The sequence below is a fragment of the Perca fluviatilis genome, chromosome 18 (assembly GCF_010015445.1).
Source record: "Perca fluviatilis chromosome 18, GENO_Pfluv_1.0, whole genome shotgun sequence".
NCBI lineage: Eukaryota > Metazoa > Chordata > Actinopteri > Perciformes > Percidae > Perca > Perca fluviatilis.
In genome coordinates, this window is record NC_053129.1 from 33,640,028 (window position 1) to 33,667,482 (window position 27,455).

The 27,455-nt window shown below is 41.3% G+C and overlaps 1 protein-coding gene across 1 annotated transcript in view; it reads left to right on the forward strand.

Annotated features, from left to right (window-relative positions):
- Positions 1–26,226, forward strand: part of LOC120546181 (adhesion G-protein coupled receptor G6-like) — a 36,454-nt gene extending 10,228 nt beyond the window's left edge. Inside the window, exons 5-6 of the mRNA XM_039780949.1 lie at positions 2,228–2,383; positions 25,697–26,226. Coding sequence (XP_039636883.1) covers positions 2,228–2,383; positions 25,697–25,926 — 386 coding nt within the window. The 3' untranslated portion in view covers positions 25,927–26,226. The remainder of the gene's footprint in view (positions 1–2,227; positions 2,384–25,696) is intronic.
- Positions 26,227–27,455: the final 1,229 nt, after the last annotated feature.

Sequence of the window (27,455 nt, forward strand, 5' to 3'; positions counted from 1 at the left end):
AAGTACTGATTACATGTGGAAATATGCTGGCTCTATACACAGTAAAAGTACTGATTACATGTGGAAATATGCTGGCTCTATACACAGTAAAAGTACTGATTACATGTGGAAATATGCTGGCTCTATACACAGTAAAAGTACTGATTACATGTGGAAATATGCTGGCTCTATACACAGTAAAAGTACTGATTACATGTGGAAATATGCTGGCTCTATACACAGTAAAAGTAACTGATTACATGTGGAAATATGCTGGCTCTATACACAGTAAAAGTACTGATTACATGTGGAAATATACTGGCTCTATACACAGTAAAAGTACTGATTACATGTGGAAATATGCTGGCTCTATACACAGTAAAAGTACTGATTACATGTGGAAATATACTGGCTCTATACACAGTAAAAGTACTGATTACATGTGGAAATATACTGGCTCTATACACAGTAAAAGTACTGATTACATGTGGAAATATGCTGGCTCTATACACAGTAAAAGTACTGATTACATGTGGAAATATGCTGGCTCTATACACAGTAAAAGTACTGATTACATGTGGAAATATACTGGCTCTATACACAGTAAAAGTACTGATTACATGTGGAAATATGCTGGCTCTATACACAGTAAAAGTACTGATTACATGTGGAAATATGCTGGCTCTATACACAGTAAAAAGTACGATTACATGTGGAAATATGCTGGCTCTATACACAGTAAAAGTAACTGATTACATGTGGAAATATGCTGGCTCTATACACAGTAAAAGTAACTGATTACATGTGGAAATATGCTGGCTCTATACACAGTAAAAGTACTGATTACATGTGGAAATATGCTGGCTCTATACACAGTAAAAGTACTATTACATGTGGAAATATGCTGGCTCTATACACAGTAGACATGTGGAAATATGGCTATAACAAAAACATGTGGAAATATACGGCTCTATACACAGTAAAAGTACTGATTACTATGTGGAAATATACTGGCTCTATACACAGTAAAAGTACTGATTACATGTGGAAATATACTGGCTCTATACACAGTAAAAGTACTGATTACATGTGGAAATATGCTGGCTCTATACACAGTAAAAGTACTGATTACATGTGGAAATATACTGGCTCTATACACAGTAAAAGTACTGATTACATGTGGAGATATGCTGGCTCTATACACGCTAAAAGTCCTGATTATTTACATGGAGTCTGGTGGAAACATGCTGGCTCTATACACGCTAAAAGTCCTGATTATTTACATGGAGTCTGGTGGAGATATGCTGGCTCTATACACTAAAAGTCCTGATTATTTACATGGAGTCTGGTGGAGATATGCTGGCTCTATACACCTAAAAGTCCTGATTATTTACATGGAGTCTGGTGGAAACATGCTGGCTCTATACACGCTAAAAGTCCTGATTATTTACATGGAGTCTGGTGGAGATATGCTGGCTCTATACACGCCTAAAAGTCCTGATTATTTACATGGAGTCTGGTGGAAATATGCTGGCTCTCTACATGCTAAAAGTCCGATTATTTACATGGAGTCTGGTGGAAACATGCTGGCTCTATACACTAAAAGCCTGATTATTTACATGGAGTCTGGTGGAGATATGCTGGCTCTATACACGCTAAAAGTCCTGATTATTTACATGGAGTCTGGTGGAGATATGCTGGCTCTATACACACTAAAAGTCCTGATTATTTACATGGAGTCTGGTGGAAACATGCTGGCTCTATACACGCTAAAAGTCCTGATTATTTACATGGAGTCTGGTGGAGATATGCTGGCTCTATACACGCTAAAAGTCCGATTATTTACATGGAGTCTGGTGGAGATATGCTGGCTCTCTACATGCTAAAAGTCCTGATTATTTACATGGAGTCTGGTGGAAACATGCTGGCTCTATACACCTAAAAGCCTGATATTTCATGGAGTTGGTGGAGACATGCTGGCTCTATACACGCTAAAAGTCCTGATTATTTGCATGGAGTCTGGTGGAGATATGCTGGCTCTCTACACGCTAAAAGTCCTGATTATTTGCATGGAGTCTGGTGGAGATATGCTGGCTCTATACACGCTAAAAGTCCTGATTATTTACATGGAGTCTGGTGGAGATATGCTGGCTCTATACACGCTAAAAGTCCTGATTATTTACATGGAGTCTGGTGGATTTGGTGATGGTGATTTCAGGGCTGTTTCAAAAACTACGTTGTGTTGCAGACTGGAGTAAGACGAACACCAACAACACCAAGAAGGTGAGCTCCGACCACCTGGGGAAGTCTCTTTCCTCCAGCTCGTTCGGCTCCAGCTCGGCTAACTGGACGTCCAAAGCTAAAGCTACGCTCAACCCGTTCACCAAGCGCCACAGCAACACAGGTGAGACACACACACACACACACACACACACACACACACACACACACACACACACACACACACACACACACACACACACACACATACACTAAATGAACCACAACGCAGAGGAAATTAGTTCACTTTATCGAAAGGATCCGATCAGTCAGCTGTGATTCCTGTTCATCTTTATATCATGACATTATTTCAGGTTTGGTTCTGTGTAGAGATGCACCGATTACAACTTTCTCGGCCGATTCCGATTTCCGATTTTCTTTGAGTTAGTCCGGCCGATACCGATTTTAGCCGATTCCGATTTCTTTGTTTCTAACCACTTTACAGCACACGCAAATATGTATTTTCTATCTTTTCTTTAATAGAACATGTTGTTGAACAGATAATGGATCACTATATAATAGAGCTATATGAATGACTCCTGGTGTGGGAAACTCACACACATCTAAAGAGCAACGTTAGAACCATTTCCTTCTTTTCACATCCAATATCACACTAAAATAATGTGATTCTGGTTCTTGGTGTGGTCCCTCCACGTCTTACTGTCTCCTTGCAGGTGTTGCATATTGTAAACTTTGTTATCTTCTGCTCACACGCTGAAGAATCCCCAAACAGCTGACATGTCGCAGGTTAACTCACCAGGTTCCCTACATGTGTCTTTACCTGGTTTTAAAGGCTGCATTACAGTAAAGCGATGTCATTTTATGAACTTAGCAGACTGTTCTAGCTGTTCTATTATATTATTATTACAGTACAGGCCAAAAGTTTGGACACACCTTCTCATTCAATGTGTTTCCTTTTTATTTTCATGACTATTTACATTGTAGATTCTCACTGAAGGCATCAAAACTATGAATGAACACATATGGAATTATGTACTTAACAACAAAGTGTGAAATAACTGAAAACATGTCTTATATTTTAGATTCTTCAAAGTAGCCACCCTTTGCTTTTTATTAATAAGGGAAAACTTCCACTAATGAACCCTGACAAAGCACACCTGTGAAGGTAAAACCATTTCAGGTGACTACCTCATGAAGCTCATTGAGAGAACACCAGGGTTTGCAGAGTTATCAAAAAAGCAAAGGGTGGCTACTTTGAAGAATCTAAAATATAAGACATGTTTTCAGTTATTTCACACTTTTTTGTTAAGTACATAATTCCATATGTGTTCATTCATAGTTTTGATGCCTTCAGTGAGAATCTACAATGTAAATAGTCATGAAAATAAAAAGGAAACACATTGAATGAGAAGGTGTGTCCAAACTTTTGGTCTGTACTGTATATTAAGCACCAATAAGTCAACACTACAATATCGTTGCGGTATCGATATCGAGGTATTTGGTCAAAAATATCGTGATATTTGATTTTTTTTCCATATCGCCCAGCCCTATGTCAGACTGACCTGCAGCTTGCCGGTCATGGACGAGCACGTGAAAACCTATCGGTGCATCTCTAGTTCTGTGATATCTTCTGTCCTGTTGATGTTCATGTGTGTACCTCTGTGTTTGGTGTGTAGAAAGCTCTTCCAACCAATAGCGAGAGCGGGAGGACCGACGGAGGTAAAAGGCTAAAGCTGATTGGCTGATTTGACTTCCTTGCTTTTCTCAGCGTCACGTGATCTGCTCTGTTGTTTCCCCAAAATGTTCTAGGGTCAAAGTGGATCTGGTAGTGTTTCAAATTCAGCCCATTTTGTGTTTCATTTTTAATTCAGAAAAATGTAAAAAAAAAAATGTAAAAAAAAAAGTTGAGGACTTTGCTGGCAAAACGTTTTGGGAAAGCAGCCACTCTGTGTGTTGTGATTGGCTGGTCACTGTGATGTCACACATGTTCACGCCTCAGCCTGGGACACTCTGAGTGGGAGGTGGTCTGCTTTGCACCCATTGACACTAAAACGCACAACTTCCCCACCCGAGGCCCCAGGGTGCCAAAAACAAGCACGCCCTGACAGACTGCATCCAGGTACGGAAGCAAACGAGATACAAAAAAAGTATTTGAATTTTAAAAGCAACTGAACACTTAATATTGAAATATTTTACTTTGAAAACCATTTATAAACATACACTCTAAGAAATATCTCTCATATAAAGTTACTCAGTTAGTAAACGTTGAAAGAAACTTCAAAAATGTCGAAAAAACTGACAAAAAAGTGAGGAAAAAAAACAGGTTCACAAATGTCAAAAAAAGTTGACATTAAAATTAAATTAAAATTAAAAAGATTTAAAAAAAAATACTTAAAAAATCTCTTAAAAAAGCAAAAGTTGTTGGAGCTGAAAAATTATGCAATTCGAAATGTAAAATAAAAATACAACCGTGACTCGCCATCTATGGACAATCATACAACTGTTATACACAGATATTTCTTATAGTGTAAATATAAAATTTCTTGATTTGCAATTTCCAAAGCTGGATTTAAAGTGCTCATATTATTCTTTTGGGGCTTTTTCCCTTAAATTTATATTGTCATAAATCTTTTTTGTGCACGTTATAGGTTTACAAAGTGAAAAAGCCCAAAGTCCCCCCCAAAGGGACTTACCATCTCCAACAGAAAACACTGTTCACCAACTGCTCCAAACAGCTCTACTGTAGTCCAGCCTTTACTCTGCTTCTGACTGGCTAGTAGTCCTTACCTAGCTACTGTCAGGGCACGCCCTCATACTCTGCTTCTGACTGGCTAGTAGTCCTTACCTAGGTACTGTCAGGGCACACCCTCATACTCTGCTTCTGACTGGCTAGTAGTCCTTACCTAGGTACTGTCAGGGCACTCCCTCATACTCTGCTTCTGACTGGCTAGTAGTCCTTACCTAGCTACTGTCAGGACACTCCCTCATACTCTGCTTCTGACTGGCTAGTAGTCCTTACCTAGCTACTGTCAGGGCATGCCCTCATACTCTGCTTCTGACTGGCTAGTAGTCCTTACCTAGCTACTGTCAGGGCACTCCCTCATACTCTGCTTCTGACTGGCTAGTAGTCCTTACCTAGGTACTGTCAGGGCACTCCCTCATACTCTGCTTCTGACTGGCTAGTAGTCCTTACCTAGGTACTGTCAGGGCACGCCCTCATACTCTGCTTCTGACTGGCTAGTAGTCCTTACCTAGCTACTGTCAGGGCCCTCATACTCTGCTTCTGACTGGCTAGTAGTCCTTACCTAGGTACTGTCAGGGCACGCCCTCATACTCTGCTTCTGACTGGCTAGTAGTCCTTACCTAGGTACTGTCAGGGCACGCCCTCATACTCTGCTTCTGACTGGCTAGTAGTCCTTACCTAGGTACTGTCAGGGCACGCCCTCATACTCTGGTTCTGACTGGCTAGTAGTCCTTACCTAGGTACTGTCACGGCACGCCCTCATACTCTGCTTCTGACTGGCTAGATTTTTATACCGGTAATTTGACTTGTACTTTTTTTAGTTCATCAAAGTAAATATACTTTTTCGTTAAGAGGAATATCTTTGTACCATTCCCACCTCTGCATGTGACTGCCTTTTGAATTTGCAAATCAAGTAATTTCATATTTTGCCTTAAGAGATGTAAATTCAGATACATTGTTTTCAAAGTAAACTATTTCAATATTAAAATATTCAGTGGCTGTTAAAAGTCAAATGGTTATGTCTCTCGTTTGCTCCCATACACACGCTAACATCTGTCCCATTTAGCTTTGACTCGCAGAGTAACAACAGGCTAACGCTGTGGTTCCCATCACAGTCTGTAACTGACGGAATAATTTGAGTTTGCTTATTAAAATTAACCCCAAATGTTGAGGAGGGTAAACCAACATTAAGTCAATCTCTCGCTGTGCTCTGTGGCCAAAATGTTGCTCCAACATCTGTTCCCTAACTCTGAGGTTTTCAACGTTGTAGCCTCAGCAGATTGGACGAGAGCATTAAAAGAAATTGAGTAAGTGATTGTTGTGATTGTGATGGGTTTTATTTTGAAATATAATTTATAAAAGGCAAGGCAAACTTGCAGCTTTATTTATACAGCACATTTCAGCAGCAGCAAGGCAATTCAAAGTGCTTTACTTAAAACGTTAACCCTAGCGTTGTCATCCTGTCCAACATGCAACTTTTTAGGGGTCCAAGCCAATGCGGTTGGCTTGGACCCAGTACCAAGCGGAGCTGGGAACCCTTTTGTAATCACTAAGATTCTTATTCTTATGGTTTTTCTTATTTTTCTGGAGGTAACAGTGGATGTAAGCTGCCTAAACCGTACAAGTTACGCAAGTGAAACATTCAGGGATGGTAGAGAGTGTGACGCGTACCTTGGAAAGGAAAGATGCAAGTATCCACCAGCAGGGGGCGCTATAAAAATAAGAAAGGGTTTTGCCCCATAACTATCCAAACGGTACATTGTCCGTTCAAAAACTTCATATCCAAGTGTTCCCTGAATTCAGTTGAATCTCATTATATACAGTACAGGCCAAAAGTTTGGACACACCTTCTCATTCAATGTAGCTTTTTTTTCATGACTATTTACATTGTAGATTCTCACTGAAGGCATCAAAACTATGAATGAACACATATGGAATTATATATTTAACAAGTGAAAAAAAATGTCTTATTATTCTTCAAAGTAGTCACCCTTTGCTTTTTTATTAATAAGGGAAAAACTTCCACTAATGAACCCTGACAAAGCACACCTGTGAAGGTAAAACCATTTCAGGTGACTACCTCATGAAGCTCATTGAGAGAACACCAAGGGTTTGCAGAGTTATCAAAAAAAGCAAAGGGTGGCTACTTTGAAGAATCTAAAATATAAGACATGTTTTCAGTTATTTCACACTTTTTTGTTAAGTACATAATTCCATATGTGTTCATTCATAGTTTTGATGCCTTCAGTGAGAATCTACAATGTAAATAGTCATGAAAATAAAAAGGAAACTCATTTTTTCTATCTCCTCCTAGGACGTGCAACCAATTTGCACGAAACTTGGAACATAGCATCTCCAGACTGACATGACCAAAAGTTATCAAAAGAATTTTGCTACGTAAAGAAATGCGCAAATTACGACCAAACACAATTTTGTAGCTAGCTACCAAACACGAACTTTAGCACATCTCGGCCAAAGTAAATGCTGCAGTTTCTGTTGGACATGCCATCCGAGGCTCTGTACCAAATTTGGCGAAGATCGGCCATTACGGGGTGCTATAATCAACGTAGACGCGTTTTGGCCAATAACTCAAGGCATGAAAACACACTACCCGAAGCCCCCCTGTCTACACAACAGATGTGTCCTCTTATCAAAAGTGGCAGTGCAATTGCATTTTACATTCAACGTTACATTAGTCAAAATGCATTTTTTTTTTATTGAAAACATCACAGACCCCTAAACCACCCTTCCCCAAATATGCGCTCCTAAGTCATAATGGTGATAGATGGAGCTTGGTTTCTGATAAGTTGGCATCACTTAGGCGCACATGTTTAGCATTTTGGCTGAGTTACCTGAGTGAGCGTGATACCTGAGTAACAATGTTAGGACCAGCCCTGGTTTATGTCGTTGGGGGAGATAACTAGCCTGGTGAGAGCGTCCTGATCTCGCAAGCTCCAGTTTTCCACTCGCAGATCAGTCTGGCATCTTGAGATAGAGAAAATTTGGAGCCGTTCGCCAGACGACCGACCAATCAGCGTTGGTTTTGAGGCGGGTTTAGGTGGTGATAGACAGATGGTTCATCCAATCAGCTAACCAGGATTTTCAGACAGCGGTAGCCCTAATTCTGTTAGCTGCTCGCTAATGCTTTTTGCTCTTGGATCCTTCTTTTGGAATATGGACCAGGAACCTGAAATGGCGCCTTTTATTCCTAAATTCTCGTTACACAAACGGCAAATCTCCTTTACCAACATGTTGCTTGCTTGCTGAGCTAACGAGCTATGCTTTGCCTGCAGCAGCAGCAGGGGTAGCCTGGCTCGTGGTTGTATTTTCATACGCTTCGTTGATCTGATTGGTTGATTTGGCCCCGTCCATCACCAACTATAGGTGGTAGATAGACAGATGGTTTATCCAATCAGCTAACCAGGATTTTCGCCCCTTCCCAAAAGTTCTCAAACAGAAAGTTCCCAGATGGATATGCCGAGCATCAGGTTAGGCGATAACTGAATGCTGGCAAAAAAAGCTTTAGAGAAAAGTTCTTATAAAGTGACTCAAACACCTGTTTAAAGGCTTAACGTCACTGGGCAACGGCGCTGTTTTTCAGTACGCAACGGATGAGGTGTCGGAGCTCTGATGATGTCCAACGTGAAAAATAATTGTTCATCACCCATGAACACTAATTTTTATCCAAGAATCAACCTTTCAGATCCAGAGGAGGCTGTTTTAGTCTTTCATAACCTCTGGTGTGTGTTAGCTGGCAGCACATTGTTATTTTATCATTACCTTTTTTGGTTATTTCCCTGAAAGAGTCCAAAACCAACAATGAATGCATGCTTTTCTTAAATGAAGGAAACGCAAGTTTATTTAGAATCAGATTCAGCTTTATTTGCCAGGTATGAGGACACATACGAGGAATTTTGCTTTTGGATTATACATGTGCTTACTCATACAAAACAAACAATATAGTAGAGGCAGTAGTGCAATGAAGAGTGCAAAATGTGCAGGAGTAAATTATTTTCATGATACATTATTATTATTGTAATTATGGAGCATAGTGCAAAGGATGCTGGAATAAATAATATAAGTATTATATTACAATATGAACCGTATGAACAGCTCTGAAATAGAGAATGATGAATAAATAAGTGGAACCAGTAAAGAGGTGCTGATTAGAGACAGTGTTGCTGGGTTATTGCACAGGAATTGAACCTGACAATGTGAGTCAGAAGTCAGCTGTTCATCAGAGTGATGGCTTGTGGAAAGAAACTGTTCTTTCTTTTATAGCATGTTTTGGCAACAAGGCGATTCAAAGTGCAAAGTGAGTACCCCTCAGTTGAAAAAGAGATGGAGCAGGGACCCCTTACTACATATATTGTATAAAATATGAATATAAAATATAAATTGCATATTACACTGGGCCTACAATAACATGTAGGGAGGCATAAAGCCTTCACACATACCTTTTTATGAGGCATACAATACTAAGGTATCCAAATAATAATTGTTGACATATTCATACATTTATACATCATGTTTTTATGTTAGATTGTGGCACAGTGAATCCTTAAGCTTAACTGTATCTGTGGATGGCTACCTTATGGCTATATACCTATAGGCACGTAAGCCTATCATCAATGTTGTGTAAATAAATGAAAAAGATTTATCTTTACAAATAATATGTTGGATTCAAGTTTAAATTTTTTTATTTTAAACTATTGAACAAAGATTTTGTGGCCCCCCTGCAGCAACTCTGAGGAGCCCCCTTGGGGTCCCGGACCCCCTGTTGAATATCTATGCTTTAAATAGAACATGGAAGCAGCCAAGATTAAAAGATTTTCCGATTAGTTGTCAACTATTAAATTAATCGGCACCTATTTTCATAATTGATTAACCAGTTTGAGTCATTTTAGTCAAAACTCTGATTCCAGCTTGTTAAATGTGAATATTTTCTGGTTTTATCCTTCATTCCTTCTCTCCATTTCTTTAAAGGAGAAATCCGGCCGATTTTTACCTGAATCTTGATCGCTAGATGACACAAAGTACTGTCGATAGGGGGAAAAACGACCAAAATACAAACACTGAGTTGCTGCAGCTGATAGATAGATAGATAGATAGATAGATAGATAGATAGATAGATAGATAGATAGATAGATAGATCTTTATTTTGATTGTATGCAATATAACGAAATTCTGTTGGTGCAATCCTCTCCAAATATCAGCATATCAACACTGAGTTGCTGCAGCTGATAGATAGATAGATAGATAGATAGATAGATAGATAGATAGATAGATCTTTATTTTGATTGTATGCAATATAACGAAATTCTGTTGGTGCAATCCTCTCCAAATATCAGCATAGAGTAAAAAGATAAAGTAATACACATATATACACATATACATACATACATACATGCATACATACATACGCACATACATACATATACAGAGTAAGAAGATAAAAATATATATACACACATATATATATATATATATATATTAGCTGCAGCAACTCATTTTCAGCGCTTATTTCTACGTCCCATATTTTCTGACATAAAACAAAAATTGAAAACGGGTCAATTTGACCCTAAGTCAACACAAGGGTTAAGTACTTTAATTTCACTCTAATAAAAGAAACAAGTAACTCCAAATATTTAAGTTCTAATAACTTAATGTTTTATGAACTACAAAACCATTGTGGCAACTGATGGCCAAATTTCTTTGGCCTCTCAGTTCTGCTGACCTATTTGGGTTGAATAGATAAGTAAAACCATGCCACGTGTATCACCTTGGGACAGATCCACAGAGCTCTGACACCTCATCTATTTTCATGATGAAAACAGGCTGCCGCCCTGTGAAGTTGAAGTGGATGGACAGGAAAGTGGGGAGAGGAAGAGAGGGGATGGCACGCAGCAAAGGGCTGCAGGTCGCATTCGAACCCGGGCCACTGCAAAGGACTCAGCCTACAAAATCACTTTTTTCTGAGATTTGGGGTGTTATTTTGTGTCTCTGGTGCTTCCACACACATACAGACTTTGAAAAAACCCATCCATGGTGTTCTGAGTGAGATCCGGTTTCTGAATGTGTCCTGCCTTCAGTCTCCTGGTGAGCTGGTCAACATCTGCACGGCTTTCTACGTCACTAGTTAGCATGCTAGCTCGTTCTCACTGGGAAAACACTGCTACAACACACACAAGTTCACCATAATCTCCAAAAGAACTACTTCCATGTCCCTGTTCTGCAGGTATTCCACGCTAAGTCTCCCGGCTAATCCTGCCTTGTACTGGCCGAAGTTAGAGAAACAGCTAGCTAGCTCATGTAGTCCTTACCTAGCTACTGAGCATGTAGTCTTAACTAGCTACTGAGCATGTAGTCCTTACCTAGCTACTGAGCATGTAGTCCTTACCTAGCTACTGAACATGTAGTCTTACCTAGCTACTGAGCATGTAGTCTTACCTAGCTACTGAGCATGTAGTCTTACGTAGCTACTGAGCATGTAGTCTTACCTAGCTACTGAGCATGTAGTCTTACCTAGCTACTGAGCATGTAGTCTTACGTAGCTACTGAGCATGTAGTCCTTACCTAGCTACTGAGCATGTAGTCTTACCTAGCTACTGAGCATGTAGTCTTACCTAGCTACTGAGCATGTAGTCTTACCTAGCTACTGAGCATGTAGTCCTTACCTAGCTACTGAGCATGTAGTCTTATCTAGTACGAGCAGTTACCTAGCTACTGGCATGTAGTCTTACCTAGCTACTGAGCATGTAGTCATACGAGATAGTTACCTAGCTACTGAGCATGTAGTCTTATCTAGCTACTGAGCTGTATTCCTAGCTACTGAGCATGTAGTCTTACCTAGCTACTGGCATGTAGTCTTACCTAGCTACTGAGCATGTAGTCTTATTACTACTGAGCATGTAGTCTTACCTAGCTACTGAGCATGTAGTCTTACCTAGCTACTGAGCATGTAGTCTTACCTAGCTACTGAGCATGTAGTCTTATCTAGCTACTGAGCATGTAGTCCTTACCTAGCTACTGAGCATGTAGTCCTTACCTAGCTACTGAGCATGTAGTCCTTACCTAGCTACTGAGCATGTAGTCCACTAGCTACTGAGCATGTAGTCCACCTAGCTACTAATGTAGTCTTACCTAGCTACTGAGCATGTAGTCTTATCTAGCTACTGAGCATGTAGTCTTATCTAGCTACTGAGCATGTAGTCCTTACCTAGCTACTGAGCATGTAGTCCTTACCTAGCTACTGAGCATGTAGTCTTACCTAGCTACTGAGCATGTAGTCCTTACCTAGCTACTGAGCATGTAGTCTTACCTAGCTACTGAGCATGTAGTCTTACCTAGCTACTGAGCATGTAGTCTTACCTAGCTACTGAGCATGTAGTCTTACCTAGCTACTGAGCATGTAGTCTTACCTAGCTACTGAGCATGTAGTCTTACCTAGCTACTGAGCATGTAGTCTTACCTAGCTACTGAGCATGTGTGACTGCCAACAAAGATGGGATAGAAATGAGATGTCTCACTCTGTAGCTAAAACAGAGACCTGAACACAGGGTGAAAAGAGGAGCTGCAGCAATGTGCAGAACAACAAAAATATGGTGTCTTTTGAAAATTAAATCATGTAAACCTATTCTGATACAACCTCAAAATACAATTATGAACCTGAAAATGAGCATGATATGGGCGCTTTAAGCATAAGTCAAAAATTATTTCCTCTTTTTCTGCTTTTGTAACTCAAAAAAAATTAGGTCTCATTTCATTTAAGTGTAAAGTTTAAGTGTCAATTTTCAATTTTGACCCAGGAGACAAGCGCATGCTCAGCTGGAAGACCACACCAGGGTTAAATAGGTGTTCAGTCACTTTAAATTATTGTCTGAATTGTCTTTTATCCTGGGAGAGCATTCTGTTATCTTATCACAAACATGAAAAAGACCATGGCTGAGCCTCTCTGTCATTCCTGATCGGGTAACTCAGCTAAAACAGTGAACATGTGTACCGTTCTCACTCCACTAACTGATGTCAACATGGATTTCACTCAACAGAAACCTCCTCTGTTTTATGTTTCCAAAATCCCTGACAACATTTCGTCCAGCCTCATATCTCAGGCCGGTCTCACGGCAATTTGTGAAATGGTCACGTTACTTAATCAATTGATTTGTGTTTTTTTTCGTGGTGGCCAGCACGAAAATGTAAACTAATGTATTTCAATGGGAAGCATATGTCGTGGTCAAGAAAAAAGATGTGGTGAAAACTGTGATGGATACATGCTAATTTAAGTGCACATGTGATAGTCTGTTAATGTAGTGACAGTTTTTAGGATTAATCATGTCCTTATGCAATAGAAACTTTTGCTAACCTGACTCCACCAGATGGAATCGCTTCGCATTTGCTCGGCATATCCCATCTGGGAACTTTCCGTTGGAGAACTTTTGGGAAGGGGGGGCGAAAATCCTGGTTAGCTGATTGGATAAACCATCTTGTCTATCACCACCTATATGTTGTTATAGACAGGCCAAATCAACCAATCAGATCAATCTCTTGCCGAAACCAGTCGGGAGAAGAGCCGAAACATCTTTTCCTCCCGAGAAAAGCCTCCAGTGCCGTTTTTTTCTGCTCTTCTTTCAATGAAGGAATACTTTCTAATTCAGATAAAACTTGCTGCGATAGCTACGCTCATCTCATCCGTGGAAGCCGCCACGTTGTTTAGACCGAACAGTCGCTTCTCGTCGCGTCACACCTAAACCCACCTCAAAACCAACGCCGATTGGTCGGTCGTTTGGCGAACAGCTCCAAGTTTTCTCTATCTCAAGATGCCAGACTGATCTGAGAGTAGAAAACTGGAGCTCGCCAGATCAGGACGCTCTCACGAGGCTAAGGTGTTTGCTTTCCCTGTTAATCTTTTCCTAAACCCAACCTCCGTATAGATGATTCCCACCACGAAAGAAAACGAGATAAACATCCATAGATTAAAAATAACGTGACAATTTCACAAACTGCCGACGAGACCGTTCCAACTTTTTCCGACTATTCTCGATACTTCACATACTTCTTACGCATTCAATCCAGCAATCCAGTGTAGCTTCAGCCTTTCAATAAACATTCACACAGCAATTTCTTCAGAAATTGCATTCTCTAGTTTCTCCTGTAATCCTGCTTACAGACAGACAAACAAACCGAAATGAAAACATAATAAATTGTAAATTGGGGGACTCTGAAGTTCCCAAAAGTCCCTTCTTAACATTTGGAAGCAGAACACCTTATTATCAGTCATATTATAGCTCCACTGAGTGCTGGATTCTTCCTCCTCTGTCTGAGGTTGTTGCTGTGCTCAGCGCCAGTCTCTCATCATATAGTTTCCAGATGTTGGAGTTCAGAGAATCCCTTCCCTTAAAAAAAAATAAAAATGTAATTCATGAGCAGAGGTTGACCTGATGTAGACACAGGTTTAACCCTGACTCCCCCTTCTCCCTCAGTTTCAAACATCTCTGTCCTAAAGTGCACCCTCCAGATCACATGTGTTAAAACTCGAGGCCCGCGGGCCAAATCTGGCACCTTGCAGATTTAGATCCGGCCCCCTAGTTGTGCGCCAAAACATAAAACGCAAGAAAGTGTTTTTTAAACTGCAATTACCTGACATTCAAAGCAGACATATGTCAGATTTGCCAACTCTGAGACTCCGAAATTCCCCCAGAAGCAGCAGAGAGAGTTTTCATATTCAGGCTGAGAAACTTTAACTTTAAAATGTATAATTGTTTTTGCTTGATTTGCTAAATTCTATGATGGCTAAGGAACTCTTTAGTAGGGCTGTGTGTTTGATTGAATAAATTCTTAGTCGACTAACACTCATTCAACTGTATCGACTAATCGATTAGTTGATTTAATCGACAGATCTGTAAATCTGAGTTTCTCCGCTAAGAGTCATGCTAAAAGGATGCATATATTGAATAAGATAACGCCTCCTTTGCATATTTAAACACAACATTTCCGAAAACATGTAATACAACAAATAACTGCCTTAATGAAAGCAATCAAAGTAGGTTTCACGGTGATATCTATTAGGTCAAATGTCAACCCTTAATTCTTGTGTTTACCAGAGATGTGCTCGTACGTTTCTTGGAAATAAGTCATTCAGCATGAAAAAAAGCATCAGACATGACTAATGGACTAAAGAGATCTAAGTTGACTAAGACCAAAACGACCAATTAGTCCACTGATCCATTAAGAGGGAGCAGCCCTACTCTTTTGATAACTTCATGTCAACAAAAATGTGACAAAAAGTGTACAAAAATGTCGGAAAAAGCAACAAATTCACAAAAAAGGTGACAAATGTCTGAGAAAGCCACAAAAATGAGGAAAAAAGCTACCAAAATGTAAAAAAAAAAAAGTGACCTGCAGTAACAAAAGCATGTCAATAATCTCTCCATGTCTGGCCCCTTGGTGTGATTCTCTTTTTCCAGTGTGGCCCTCTGGGAAAATGAGCTTGACACCCCTGGTCCACTTGACTTGACTTGACTTGGTCCAGATGTTTGAGATGCACCTGGAGTGGTTTTTCGAGGGAAATATGGGGATCTGTGTGTCACACGGGATACAGACAGGGAAACAAACACCTCAGCTTGACATCATTGGGCATTGCAAAAGTCAAAAAGGCCTGACGGGACCAGCTGTAAGGAGTCAGGGGGGCTCAATCAGTTATGCAGGAATCAGGGGAGTCGTGCCTGTGGCCCACGCCAGCGGAAAACTATCCTTTGGTCCCGTGGTTTGACGTTGCACAGAGACAGGGAATCATGGCTCCATGTTGAGCAGCGCAAAACACAACTTCCTTATATTGTTTCATTAGGCACAGATAGCAAGGAATGACAAAGACCAGTGATGGAGCTTCTCTTCCTTTTGCCAAGGCAGACTTTTGGCTGAACGGTGAATTAAAACATATCCTGGCTCGCAAAGTCACACTTAACTTTGTGATGGTACCAGAGGGCCAGCACACAGACAGTATGTGCTTTATTTGGCCCATACTTTACATGTTTTGCGCGATTGCTTTTGGCTCAGTATCCAGAAGAAAAGTCCCAAGGTGTAAACCTCTCTGAATGCTCCTGGTGTTTGTCCAGATCCCATTGAAGAAACTTGATTAAAATGACATCATAAATCCACTGTTGGATGACAACAAGTAGACAACATTTGTCAAATAACACAGATCATAAAACCAGGGCAAGAAGTTATCCAAACAATACGACGACATCAGTAGTTTGTTCCTCACCTTCTAATACGACCCACAGGAGCGTTTTTCCGTTCTCATATCTATACCAGAGAAGGTAGCGCTACGTTAACGTTGTGAAACGGTCCCAGTTTGGTTAGGTTTAGACATTGACATATATATAATGGACCAGCAGATCCCGTGTCTCTGTACGAGACCAGTGGAGGATATTAGAAGTCTCTTTCCCGGTGCTGGCTGAGCGTTACTGAGCAGCCTCCAACTGAGAGAGACGACATAGATGTGACGTGAGCAACGTGTCTGAAAGTGTGAAGTCTTCTGGTAGCTGTGCCGAGAGAAATCTCAATCATTCCCAATCTTACAGAGACGGAGAGCGTAGGTATATGTAAGGAGATAACATAGGCACAGGCTAATTACTGATCACTAACATGCTAGTTAACATTAGTAATTAAACCTAAACAGCTAATGGAAGTCCAAACTGCCTGAGAGCTTCTCCTGTACTATACGGTAATTCCTCTACTGTGTGACAGTAAGTCTCGTTGTTATGACCCAATCGTTAGCCTATTGTTATAAAAGCGTCTGCTACGGAGCCATAACGTGAGGTACAAGGTAATGGAGCCTTTTATACATTGTCGTGTTTCTTTAGAAATAAACAACGGACAAATAGAGTCTTTAAACTCTTCAGATGTAAAGTTATTCGCTGTCAAAGTGACGTCAGAATGAATGGGAGTCAATGGGATGCTAACAGGAGGTGATGGATTGGTAGCATCAAAATGGCGCCATTGGAGCTACGCGTTCCGAGGAGAAGCTTACCCCCTTGGGTTTAGACACCAAACTACTTAGTTGAGTTTAGTGTACAGGTCCCCCTATCCCCCTGACCAACCTTAACCACTCGAGGTCAATGCCTAACTCCAACCAATCGAGCTGCTATTGAAGGGCGGGTCTTGGCATGGCCATAGTGGGATTTGTAATTTCGCTACCAGGACATTTGGCGCTCTTATACTTCCTTACCTTACTTACTGCTTTGCTCCCGTCACAACTACTACGGCCACTAGAGGGCGCCGCCACTAGGAACATACTGTACCAGTCAAAGGTTTGGGGTCACTTAGAAATGTCCATTCCAGACAGAATACCAGCTGAGATCAGTTGCATTGTTTTTTTAATCAGGGCAGCAGTTTTCAGATTACATTATGTGCTTACATAATTGCAAAAGGGATCTTGACTGTTTGAAGAAGACAGAAGTGGCTGAAGAAACGCTTGAAATGCCATGCTTTTTGGTCTAAATGTCATACCCAAATTAAAAGTGGTACAGCTCCCATATACTTTGACACTGGATTGTGCCTGATATCATTGGAAAGGAAACACTCTCAAGTTTTTGTTATAAGTGTCAGGGTGATTCTAGGCCTTACTGACAGAGTTACAGAGGCTAGAATGGAGGTTTTTTATTTCCATCCAAGTCATACATCTGTAAAATGATTAGAATACACTGCTGTAAACACATCTGACAACACAATGCATTAGCCACATGTCTCAGCTTACTACAGAAAAAAATCCAGAAGCCAAAAGAATCAAACATGGATTTTATATGATTTCTTTTCTACAGATATGTCTGTGTGTTTTTTTATTTCCATTTGAAAACTGCAAAGAAAAAAGCCAAAAAAAACTATAAAATACAACACTTCTCAAATACACAAACACACCCACATCAATCATCTTTCCAATGATGTCAGGCACACTCCAGAGTGTCAAAGTATATGGGAGCTGTACCACTTTTAATTTGGGTATGACGTTTAGACCAAAAAGCATGGCATTTCAAGCGTTTCTTCAGCCACTTCTGTCTACAACAGTCAAGAACCCTTTTGCAATTATGTAATAAGCACATAATGTAATCTGAAAACTGCTGCCCTGGTTAAAAAAACAGTGCAACTGATCTCAGCTGGTATTCTGTCTGGAATGCAGGGGAATAGACATTTATAAGTGACCCCAAACTTTTGACCGGTAGTGTAAATATAGGTCATAATTGTTGCTTGAACAAATTGCTGAACATAATTGCTGCTTGAGTGTTTTTCAAGGGAGGATGGTCTCCACAGGGATACTCAACTTGCTTTGCCAGGGGGACTGACATTTTTTGCAAAAATTACAGGATGTAAAGTTTAAAATGACCATATTATGCTCATTTTCAGGTTCATAATTGGATTTTAAGGTTGTACCCGAATAGGTTTACATGGTTTAATTTTCAAAAAAACACCATATTTGTGTTGTACTGCACATTGCTGCAGCTCCTCTTTTCACCCTGTGTTCAGGTCTCTGTTTTAGCTACAGAGTGAGACCTCTTTTCTTCTTCTTCTGTACTATCTTTAATTGCACTCGCACATGCTCAGTAGCTCAGCTAGCTCCATAGACAGTAAAAGAAAGGCTGTTTCTCCAACTTCAGTCAGTTCCAAGGGAGGATCAGCTGGGAGACTTCTTCTAAACCAGGGAGCACATGGAAGTAGTTCTTTTGGAGATTATGGTGAACTTGTGTGTGTTGTAGCAGTGCTTTGCTATTGAGAACGAGGTAGCATGCTAGCGTTAGCCGCCTGCATGCTAACGAATGTGGTTAGCCAGCTCGTTTCGGCCAGTGACGTAGAAAGCCGTGCAGATGTTGACCAGCTCACCAGGAGACTGAAGGCAGGACACATTCAGAAACCAGATCTCACTCAGAACACCATGGATGGATTTATTCAAAGTTTGTATGTGTGTGGAAGCACCAAAGACACAAAATAAAACCCAAATCCCAGAAAAAGTGATTTTCTCATAATATGGGCACTTTAAAAAACAAATATCAAACAGTTCAATCGATTTATTTCTTCGTCACGTTAAATACACAACGTGCTACACGATCTGTGTTGATTGGTTTAAGATGTTGTACAATACTTTATTTTCACCCTCTCTGCCAGTAATGCCAGATGGCCTTATCCAAACTGGGCGCAGAATACTCTTCAGACAAAACAAGCCAATTATAGTGAATGTGTTTTGTAATAGAGCCGTTCAGCTGTTTGATATTTTCATTGGCGGCCCCCCCCGACAGAACAAGCTTTACACCTCGCTGCGTGTTAAGTGTGCACCACCTATCTTTCCATGTGCTTTTCCCATCCTGTTCTCTGAAGTTAACCCAAAACGTATCTCCAGTTAAACCTGCGTCATTAGCTGAGAGCGTTCCACGATCCAAAAAACATTGCAGCGTAATAATATCCAAACTGTCCAAAGTTGTCTTTCTAGATCAGGTATGCGTACATTTTGAAAAGTGATCTCTAGATTAAGTGGGAAATCAAATCAAAATACGCCTTTCTGAATCAGGTTGCTTGTTGTGAGGCCTCGCTGGATGACCCAGCGTGGCTCCACTCGGCCTGGTTGGTATTATTCGTTGGCTCTGAAACACTTTAAAATCACAAGGCCCTGGGAGGGAAGAACGCCAACACAACCATCCTCATTTAGAAGAAGAAGAAGAAGAAGAAACGCCAAACCACACGACCAGATTGCCTTGCGAGAGAGCCAGTTATTCTGTTTGGAGTCAGAGGTCAACACTTCACAGTGGTTGTCTTTCAAATTCCCTCTGCACGCTATAGGATAGCGCTACAACCAACCAGAGCAATGCTAGTTGATAGATTAAACTTTAAACTCCCTGCTCACTGACTCTATACACCACATGTGTCAAACTCAAGGCCCGCAGGCAGATTTAGATCAGGCCTGTATATCAATTTGGGTTCACAATACATTTTGGCCCGCCTAGTTGTGCGTCAAACCAATAACACAGGAAAATGTTTTTTAAACAGCAGTTACCTGACATTCAAAGTTGAATTTGGCAGATTTGCCGACTCTGAGACTCAGACAGCAGAGAGAGAGTTTTCATATTCAGGCTGTGAAACAGGTTGTTGTTAAAACACAATAGTTTTTCTTGATTTGCTAAATTCTACGATGGCTAAGGAACTGTTTTGATGACTTTTGTAGAGCTTCATGTCACCAAAAATTTGACAAAAAGCAACAAATTTACAAAAAGGTGACAAATGTCTGAGAAAGCCACAAAAAGGCTGGAACAAAAACAATAAAAATTTGGGGAAAAAGCTACCAAAATGTTTTAAAAAAAAGTGACATGCAGTAACAAAAGCACGTCAATAAACTGGCCCTTGGTGTGATTCTCTTTTTCCAGTGTGGCCCTCTGGGAAAATGAGTTTGACACCCCTGATGTACACGATGTGATTGGCCTGACCAGAATTTGCCTGACCAGAATTTGGTTTTTCCAGCTCGCAAGCCAACCGAGAGTTGCTAGACTGACCCTGGCTGCGGATTACATTTGCTGCCACTAGGGGGCGTCTAGATTTCTAGGCTAGTAAAAAGCATTTCTATTTGGCCAGAAACACCTGCAACAATATCTACAACAGACCCTGGGACGGCTTCCCAAAAGCATCTTAGGGCTAACGTCATGTCAGACCTGTCACAGCATAACCACAACCAAAACGTGTCTTGGAAATTTAACAGGGTTTGGCTTTTAATTCGTGCATTTGTAATCAAAGGAGCTACCAGAGATGTACCAGAGATGTGGACTTGGTGACTTGGATGACTTGCGTGTATTTTTAAGTTTGAATGTTAGCTGTTAAATATAAATAAGATTATTTTTTGGGCATTTTATTCGATAGGACAGCTTAGACATGAAAGGGGGGCTAGAGAGGGGTGGAATGACATGCAGCAAAGGGCCGCAGGTCGGAATTTAACCTGCAGCCGCTGTGGCGAGGACTGAGCCTCTGTACATGGGGCCCACGCTCTAACAGGTGAGCTGCCCAGGCGCCCATAAATAGTATAATCTGATGTTGTCACGTTTCTGTAACTAGGCTTATCAAATATGCTACGCAGCGGCAGCAGAGCAGACTCTGAATCATGATTGGACGACTCACAAAGCTCCCCGGTCTGCGATCTCATGAAGTGGCGTATGTACGACACGCCAATTCGTATGCCATTTTTGCGTGTTATTAAGACGCATGTTGCATGTGCTTGTTTATAAAGTGACTCCAATGGTTGCGATGTTGTTTTATTGGCTTGCGACCAGCTAGTTAAACAGTAAGAAAAATGTGAGAAGATCAACGCATGCAAGAAGAGCTTTGTGGCCTTCATTGGTAGGTATGGTCTTATGTGTTTAAAATTTGCCAGGTTAAATTTAACAATATTGGGAACCTTTTTTGTATGCTTTTTAAATGAAAGTTGTGAGTCTAGGATGATTCCCAGATATTTAAGATACCAGATACCACTCTAACCTTCTCTTGGTTAACAATTACCTCAGGGGCATAAGTCACAGTAGTTTGTTTTGTAAAATACATACATACTGTTTTACTTATGTTCAGGTGTAAGCATGAATTAGTTAGCCATATGGATACCTTACATATTGCCTCAGACAGTTGTTGTGCAGCTTGTTGTTTATTTTTTAGCATGCACATAGAGGACTGTGTCATCTGCATACAATTGTAAATGTACAGATGGACAAACAGTGGGCAGGTCATTTATATAGAGACTGAACAGAAGGGGGGCCCAGTATAGATCCTTGAGGGACACCCATTTTACAGTTTATTTATGCAGATTGATTGTTGTTAATGCCTGTGCTTTGTTTTCTGTCATACGTGTGAATTTTCACCGTAGCGAGTAGTATGAAAGGACCTAAGTCCGCGGAGGGGTAAAACATGCGTTTATCAACCTTATTTTTATTTTTAAGCCTTCCCCAATGTTCTTTTCCTAAACCCAACAGTTTATTGCTTTCCTAAGCGTGTGACCTTGTTCATCGCGATAACGCGCCACTTGGCGTGTATGTTTACGTCAGCTGTATAACAGCGTAGACATACACGTGGAGAGCTCAAAATGCGTCCAGATAACACGCCACTTGGCTTTAGGAAAGTGGCGTGCATGTTTACGCAAAGTCATGATGCCACGTTGACAGGGGAGACACTTTGGTTCTCTCACTATATGACTCTAGAGTCGCTACATGCTCGCTGTCACTCTCCCTCGCTCTACCACACACACACACACACACATGCCGGCTCAACGCACACACCAGCGCACAAGTATAAACATCAGGCCACTTACGTAGGCTACGGCGCCATAAAATGGCCTTTAGTCGGGACCAGACCACCACAATGACGAGTAATTAACTTTTGGATTTATAAATTTAACGCAAGATGAGAAAAGTGAACTGCTGAATGCACGACCTGCTCATCAAAAAAACTACTATTTCGGGACCTGACTTGCCTTAACTAAGGACTGTACTTGACTTGACACAACCTGTGACTTGACTTGCCCAAAAAGACAACTTGAGAGACTTGCATGCATAGGTGTATAGTCCAGGTGCCAGAAAGTAGAAATCCTGTCCAGCAGCTGTCCCAACCATCACTAAACCAGCTCCTCTACCAGGTAGATGAGCTCGTTAGTGAAAACACCTGTTCTAGATGTAGAGGCAGATCCAAAAACATGGCAGGATTTTTACTTTCTGGCACCTGGACTATACACGTCTGCTTGCATGGGACTTGAGCAAAGATGGACTTGGGTCACAACACTGGGAGCTACACGCTAAAGCCGCCTATACATGAGGAGTGATTTGCACCCCTAGGCAGGACACATGTCTACATAATTCAAACTTGAACCCTTTTTGGATGTTTTCACAAAACAAACATTTGAAGACGGATGCTTTTGGCTCGAGGTCATCAGGAATGTTCTACATCGGATTGTTTAGTTTTCAAACGGTGGCGCCACATATTATTACTGCACTGCACATAACTGCCCCCCTCCCCACGTACATATAGGATGGATGTACTGTACTCTCATACATTTATTTGGTCTCCACACATTCCTCTCCTTGTTTTGCTTTCAGTCTCTTGAAGGGTTGATTTAAAACTAGGCTCTTCATATCATAATAATTATTATTTATAAAGCACTTATTAGAGCGATAATTTTTCACTCATTTTTGGAATTTATGGTCAATACGCCCTATGTAGCCTATATAAAATTATAACAAACTTTTGAGTTAAAAAAGCAGAAAGTGGTCGCCCGGATAGCTCAGTCGGTAGAGCAGGCGCCCATATATAGAGGTTTAGTCCTCGACCTTTGCTGCATGTCATTCCCCCTCTCTCTCTCTCCCCCTTCATGTCTCACACACACACACACACACACACACACACATTATCACACACACACGGCGCTACACACATCACGCACACGCAACGGCACACACATCGTTTTGCAACCACACATTATCACACAAAACCACCATACGGCACACACATTATACACACACGACACACACACACATGCGACTGCACACACATTATCACAAACACACACACACACAAAACCGCACACAGCACACACACATTATCACACACACACACACAACACGCGCATACACGGCACACACACATGCGGTACACAACAACACACACATTATCTACACACATGGCACACACAGACACACAATTATCACACACACACACATGCGGCACACACACATCGCGTGCACACACACACACACATATACACACACATTATCACACACACAAGGGTAGCACACACGCACATCACGGCGCACCTGCGGCACACACATGCAGTTACACACCGCACACACACATTATCACCACACACATGTACACACACACACTATCACACACACACGGCGCACACACACACACACGGCACACACACACACACACATTATCACACACACACACACACACACATGGCACACACACACATGCGGTGCACACAAACACACACACACATTATCACACACACACACACACACGTCTTCAGCTGTCCTCTCAAAAATAAAGGCCAAAAATGCCCCCCATAAACAGTATTTAAGATCAAAGGAACCATATGTTGATGGATAATCACAGACTGTCAAAGTTTAATCAGAATAATTCTGTAAAATTTAAATTAAACGCCAAAAATTCAAGAAAAGTTAGTGAACCGATCCTTAATTTGACTTGTTAAGAGCGTTTCATGGAACCTTCTGTGTTACTTTTGGGCAATTTCGTTGAAGAAAACCCAAATGTTCTGATATAGCAACATGACATCATGACTTCGCGTAAACATGCACAGCACGCCACTTTCCTAAAGCCACGTGGCGTGTGACCTGTACGCATTTTGAGCTATCCGAGTGTACAGTACAGGCCAAAAGTTTGGACACACCTTCTCATTCAATGCGTTTCCTTTTTATTTTCATGACTATTTACATTGTAGATTCTCACTGAAGGCATCAAAACTATGAATGAACACATATGGAATTATGTACTTAACAAAAAAGTGTGAAATAACTGAAAACATGTCTTATATTTTAGATTCTTCAAAGTAGCCACCCTTTGCTTTTTTTGATAACTCTGCAAACCCTTGGTGTTCTCTCAATGAGCTTCATGAGGTAGTCACCTGAAATGGTTTTACCTTCACAGGTGTGCTTTGTCAGGGTTCATTAGTGGAAGTTTTTCCCTTATTAATAAAAAAAGCAAAGGGTGTGTCACTACCCAAAGTGAGTAGAGTGCAGATGTGAGTCGCGCATGCTCAGATTTAAACTGTTTACGGCATAACGTGTCTTACTGAAATTTGTGAAATCTGTAAAATAATAAACTTTTCTCTTTACAAACAATAACAGAAGATGGAAATCATTTCTAAAACATTTTAGCTATCTATGATTATTTGGTTGCTAACGTTAGCTCAAAACGCCATTCAAGTGACAGCCATTGTTGTGTCTGATTGCTAACTTGTAGCTAGCAGTCATTTCAAAAACGTTTTAGCTATATCCATGATTGTTTGATTGCTAACGTTAGCTCAAACCGCCATTAGCATCTTGTAGGTTACTTGTCGCAAAGTGACGCATGCGCAACTCAAATCTGCACTCTACTCACTTTGGGTAGTGACAGGGTGGCTACTTTGAAGAATCTAAAATATAAGACATGTTTTCAGTTATTTCACACTTTTTTGTTAAGGACATAATTCCATATGTGTTCATTCATAGTTTTGATGCCTTCAGTGAGAATCTACAATGTAAATAGTCATGAAAATAAAAAGGAAACACATTGAATGAGAAGGTGTGTGTCCAAACTTTTGGCCTGTACTGTATGTCTACACCGTATACAGCAAACCGCACTTTTTTTTTTAACACGTTTTTTTTAAGCTTTTTCCGACATTTTTGGCACTTTTTTCAACGTTCTTATAAAAAAAAAAAAATCCAAATGCTATAAAACTGAATAAAACGCCCACATTCAATGAAAGTAGGGAGCTGATAATTAATTTGACTTGTGAAGAGCGTCGTATGGAACCATCCATCCACGTTACTTTCTTTGACAATTTGGTTAAAAGAAACCCAAATTTCGGGGTGAACTCTGGGGATTACAGTGAATAAGCTAAAGTCCCAATTAGTCGGCATGTTGCTTTTAATAATCATCACATGATTGAGTACTAACCCTTGTGTGTCCCTGTCTTTATCTGTTTTTGCTCCCTGGATGCAGATAAATGTTACTCCAACCAGACCGGCCCCAAGTGCGTCTCGTCGTGCTCCTCCTCCTCCGAAGTGGAACCCAACTCCTCTTCTTCCTCCTCCTCCTCTTCCTCCTCTTCCTCCATCCTCCCCGTCAGCCAGATGATCGACAAGGTGAAAGGCTACTGCTCCACGCGCTCCGACAACTTCTACAAGAACATCATCATGTCGGACAGCTTCGCCAACAGCACCAGGTTCTAAGAGAGGTCCAAGAGACATTTCTGGAGCCTCCTTCGTGATTTGGAACTGCGATGTTGGGACATCGGCCGTTTCATCGGCAGATCGGTGACGAAGGAGACTTCTGTTTAACACTGGAGCCTGCCTCGCTGTTCAGGAACTGCCCACCATGTTATTTAAGGCTTTGCTTTTGTTCAGAAAACTGTCAGCCAACAATCAAGAACATTTTGTGTCCTGGAAGTGGGAGCATGCCTATGTTCCCACAGTCCTATGTTCCCAAAGCCCTATGGTCCCACAGCTCTATGTTCCCACAGCCCTATGTTGCCATAGCCCTATGTTCTCACAGCCCTATGGTCCCACAGCCCTATGGTCCCACAGCCCTATGTTCCCACTGCCCTATGTTCCCACAGCTCTATGTTCCCACAGCCCTATGTTGCCATAGCCCTATGTTCTCACAGCCCTATGGTCCCACAGCCCTATGGTCCCACAGCCCTATGTTCCCACTGCCCTATGTTCCCACAGCTCTGTGGTCCCACAGCCCTATGTTCCCACAGCCCTATGTTCCCACAGCTCTATGGTCCCACAGCCCTATGTTCCCACAGCCCTATGTTCCCATAGCCCTATGTTCCCACAGCCCTATGTTCCCACAGCTCTATGGTCCCACAGCACTATGGTCCCACAGCTCTATGGTCCCACAGCCCTATGTTCCCACAGCTCTATGTTCCCACAGCCCTATGTTCCCACAGCACTATGGTCCCACAGCCCTATGTTCCCACAGCCCTATGTTCCCACATTTCTAAGATGTCTTTCCAAAATTAGGCCCTATGGTCCCACAGCCCAATGTTCCCACAGCCCAATGGTCCCACAGCCCTATGTTCCCACAGCCCTATGGTCCCACAGCCCTATGTTCCCACAGCCCTATGTTCCCACATTTCTAAGATGTCTTTCCAAAATTAGGCCCTATGTTCCCATAGTTCCCATATTTCTAAGATTTTTTTCCAAAATTAGGCCCTATGTTCCCATACTTCCTTTTTTAATAATTTGTATCAGATTTTATCCCCCTAACCCATAAACCTAAAAAATCTTGTGGGAGGATAGGGCTTAAATTGAAGGGAAATGTAGGAACACAAGACCTAATTTTGAAAATGTCCTAGAAATGTGGGACCATTGGGCTGTGGGACCATAGGGCTGTGGGACCATAGGGCTGTGGGACCATAGGGCTGACCCCCTGGAAGTGCGCCAATCATTTTCAAACTCTTTCCCAGCCTCAGCCAGGAGTTATTTTAGGATTTACTGGGCCTTGACAGAAGCCCCCTCTAACATTTGGGAATCCTCCAGGCTTCTGAAACTAGGTGTTTCTCAATTTGGACACTTAACTGTGTAGCCTCACTTAGTGTAACGCGTCCATTTCGACAGTGTGCCGTTATGCACTGACCAGAAATGACTCCTCTTAATTTCTTTTCAAATCGCAGCCGGCCAAAAATATACTGTATACCGACTTGTTTTGAATATCTGTGTTCACCGTTTCAATCCCAAACCGCTGCAAGCTAACT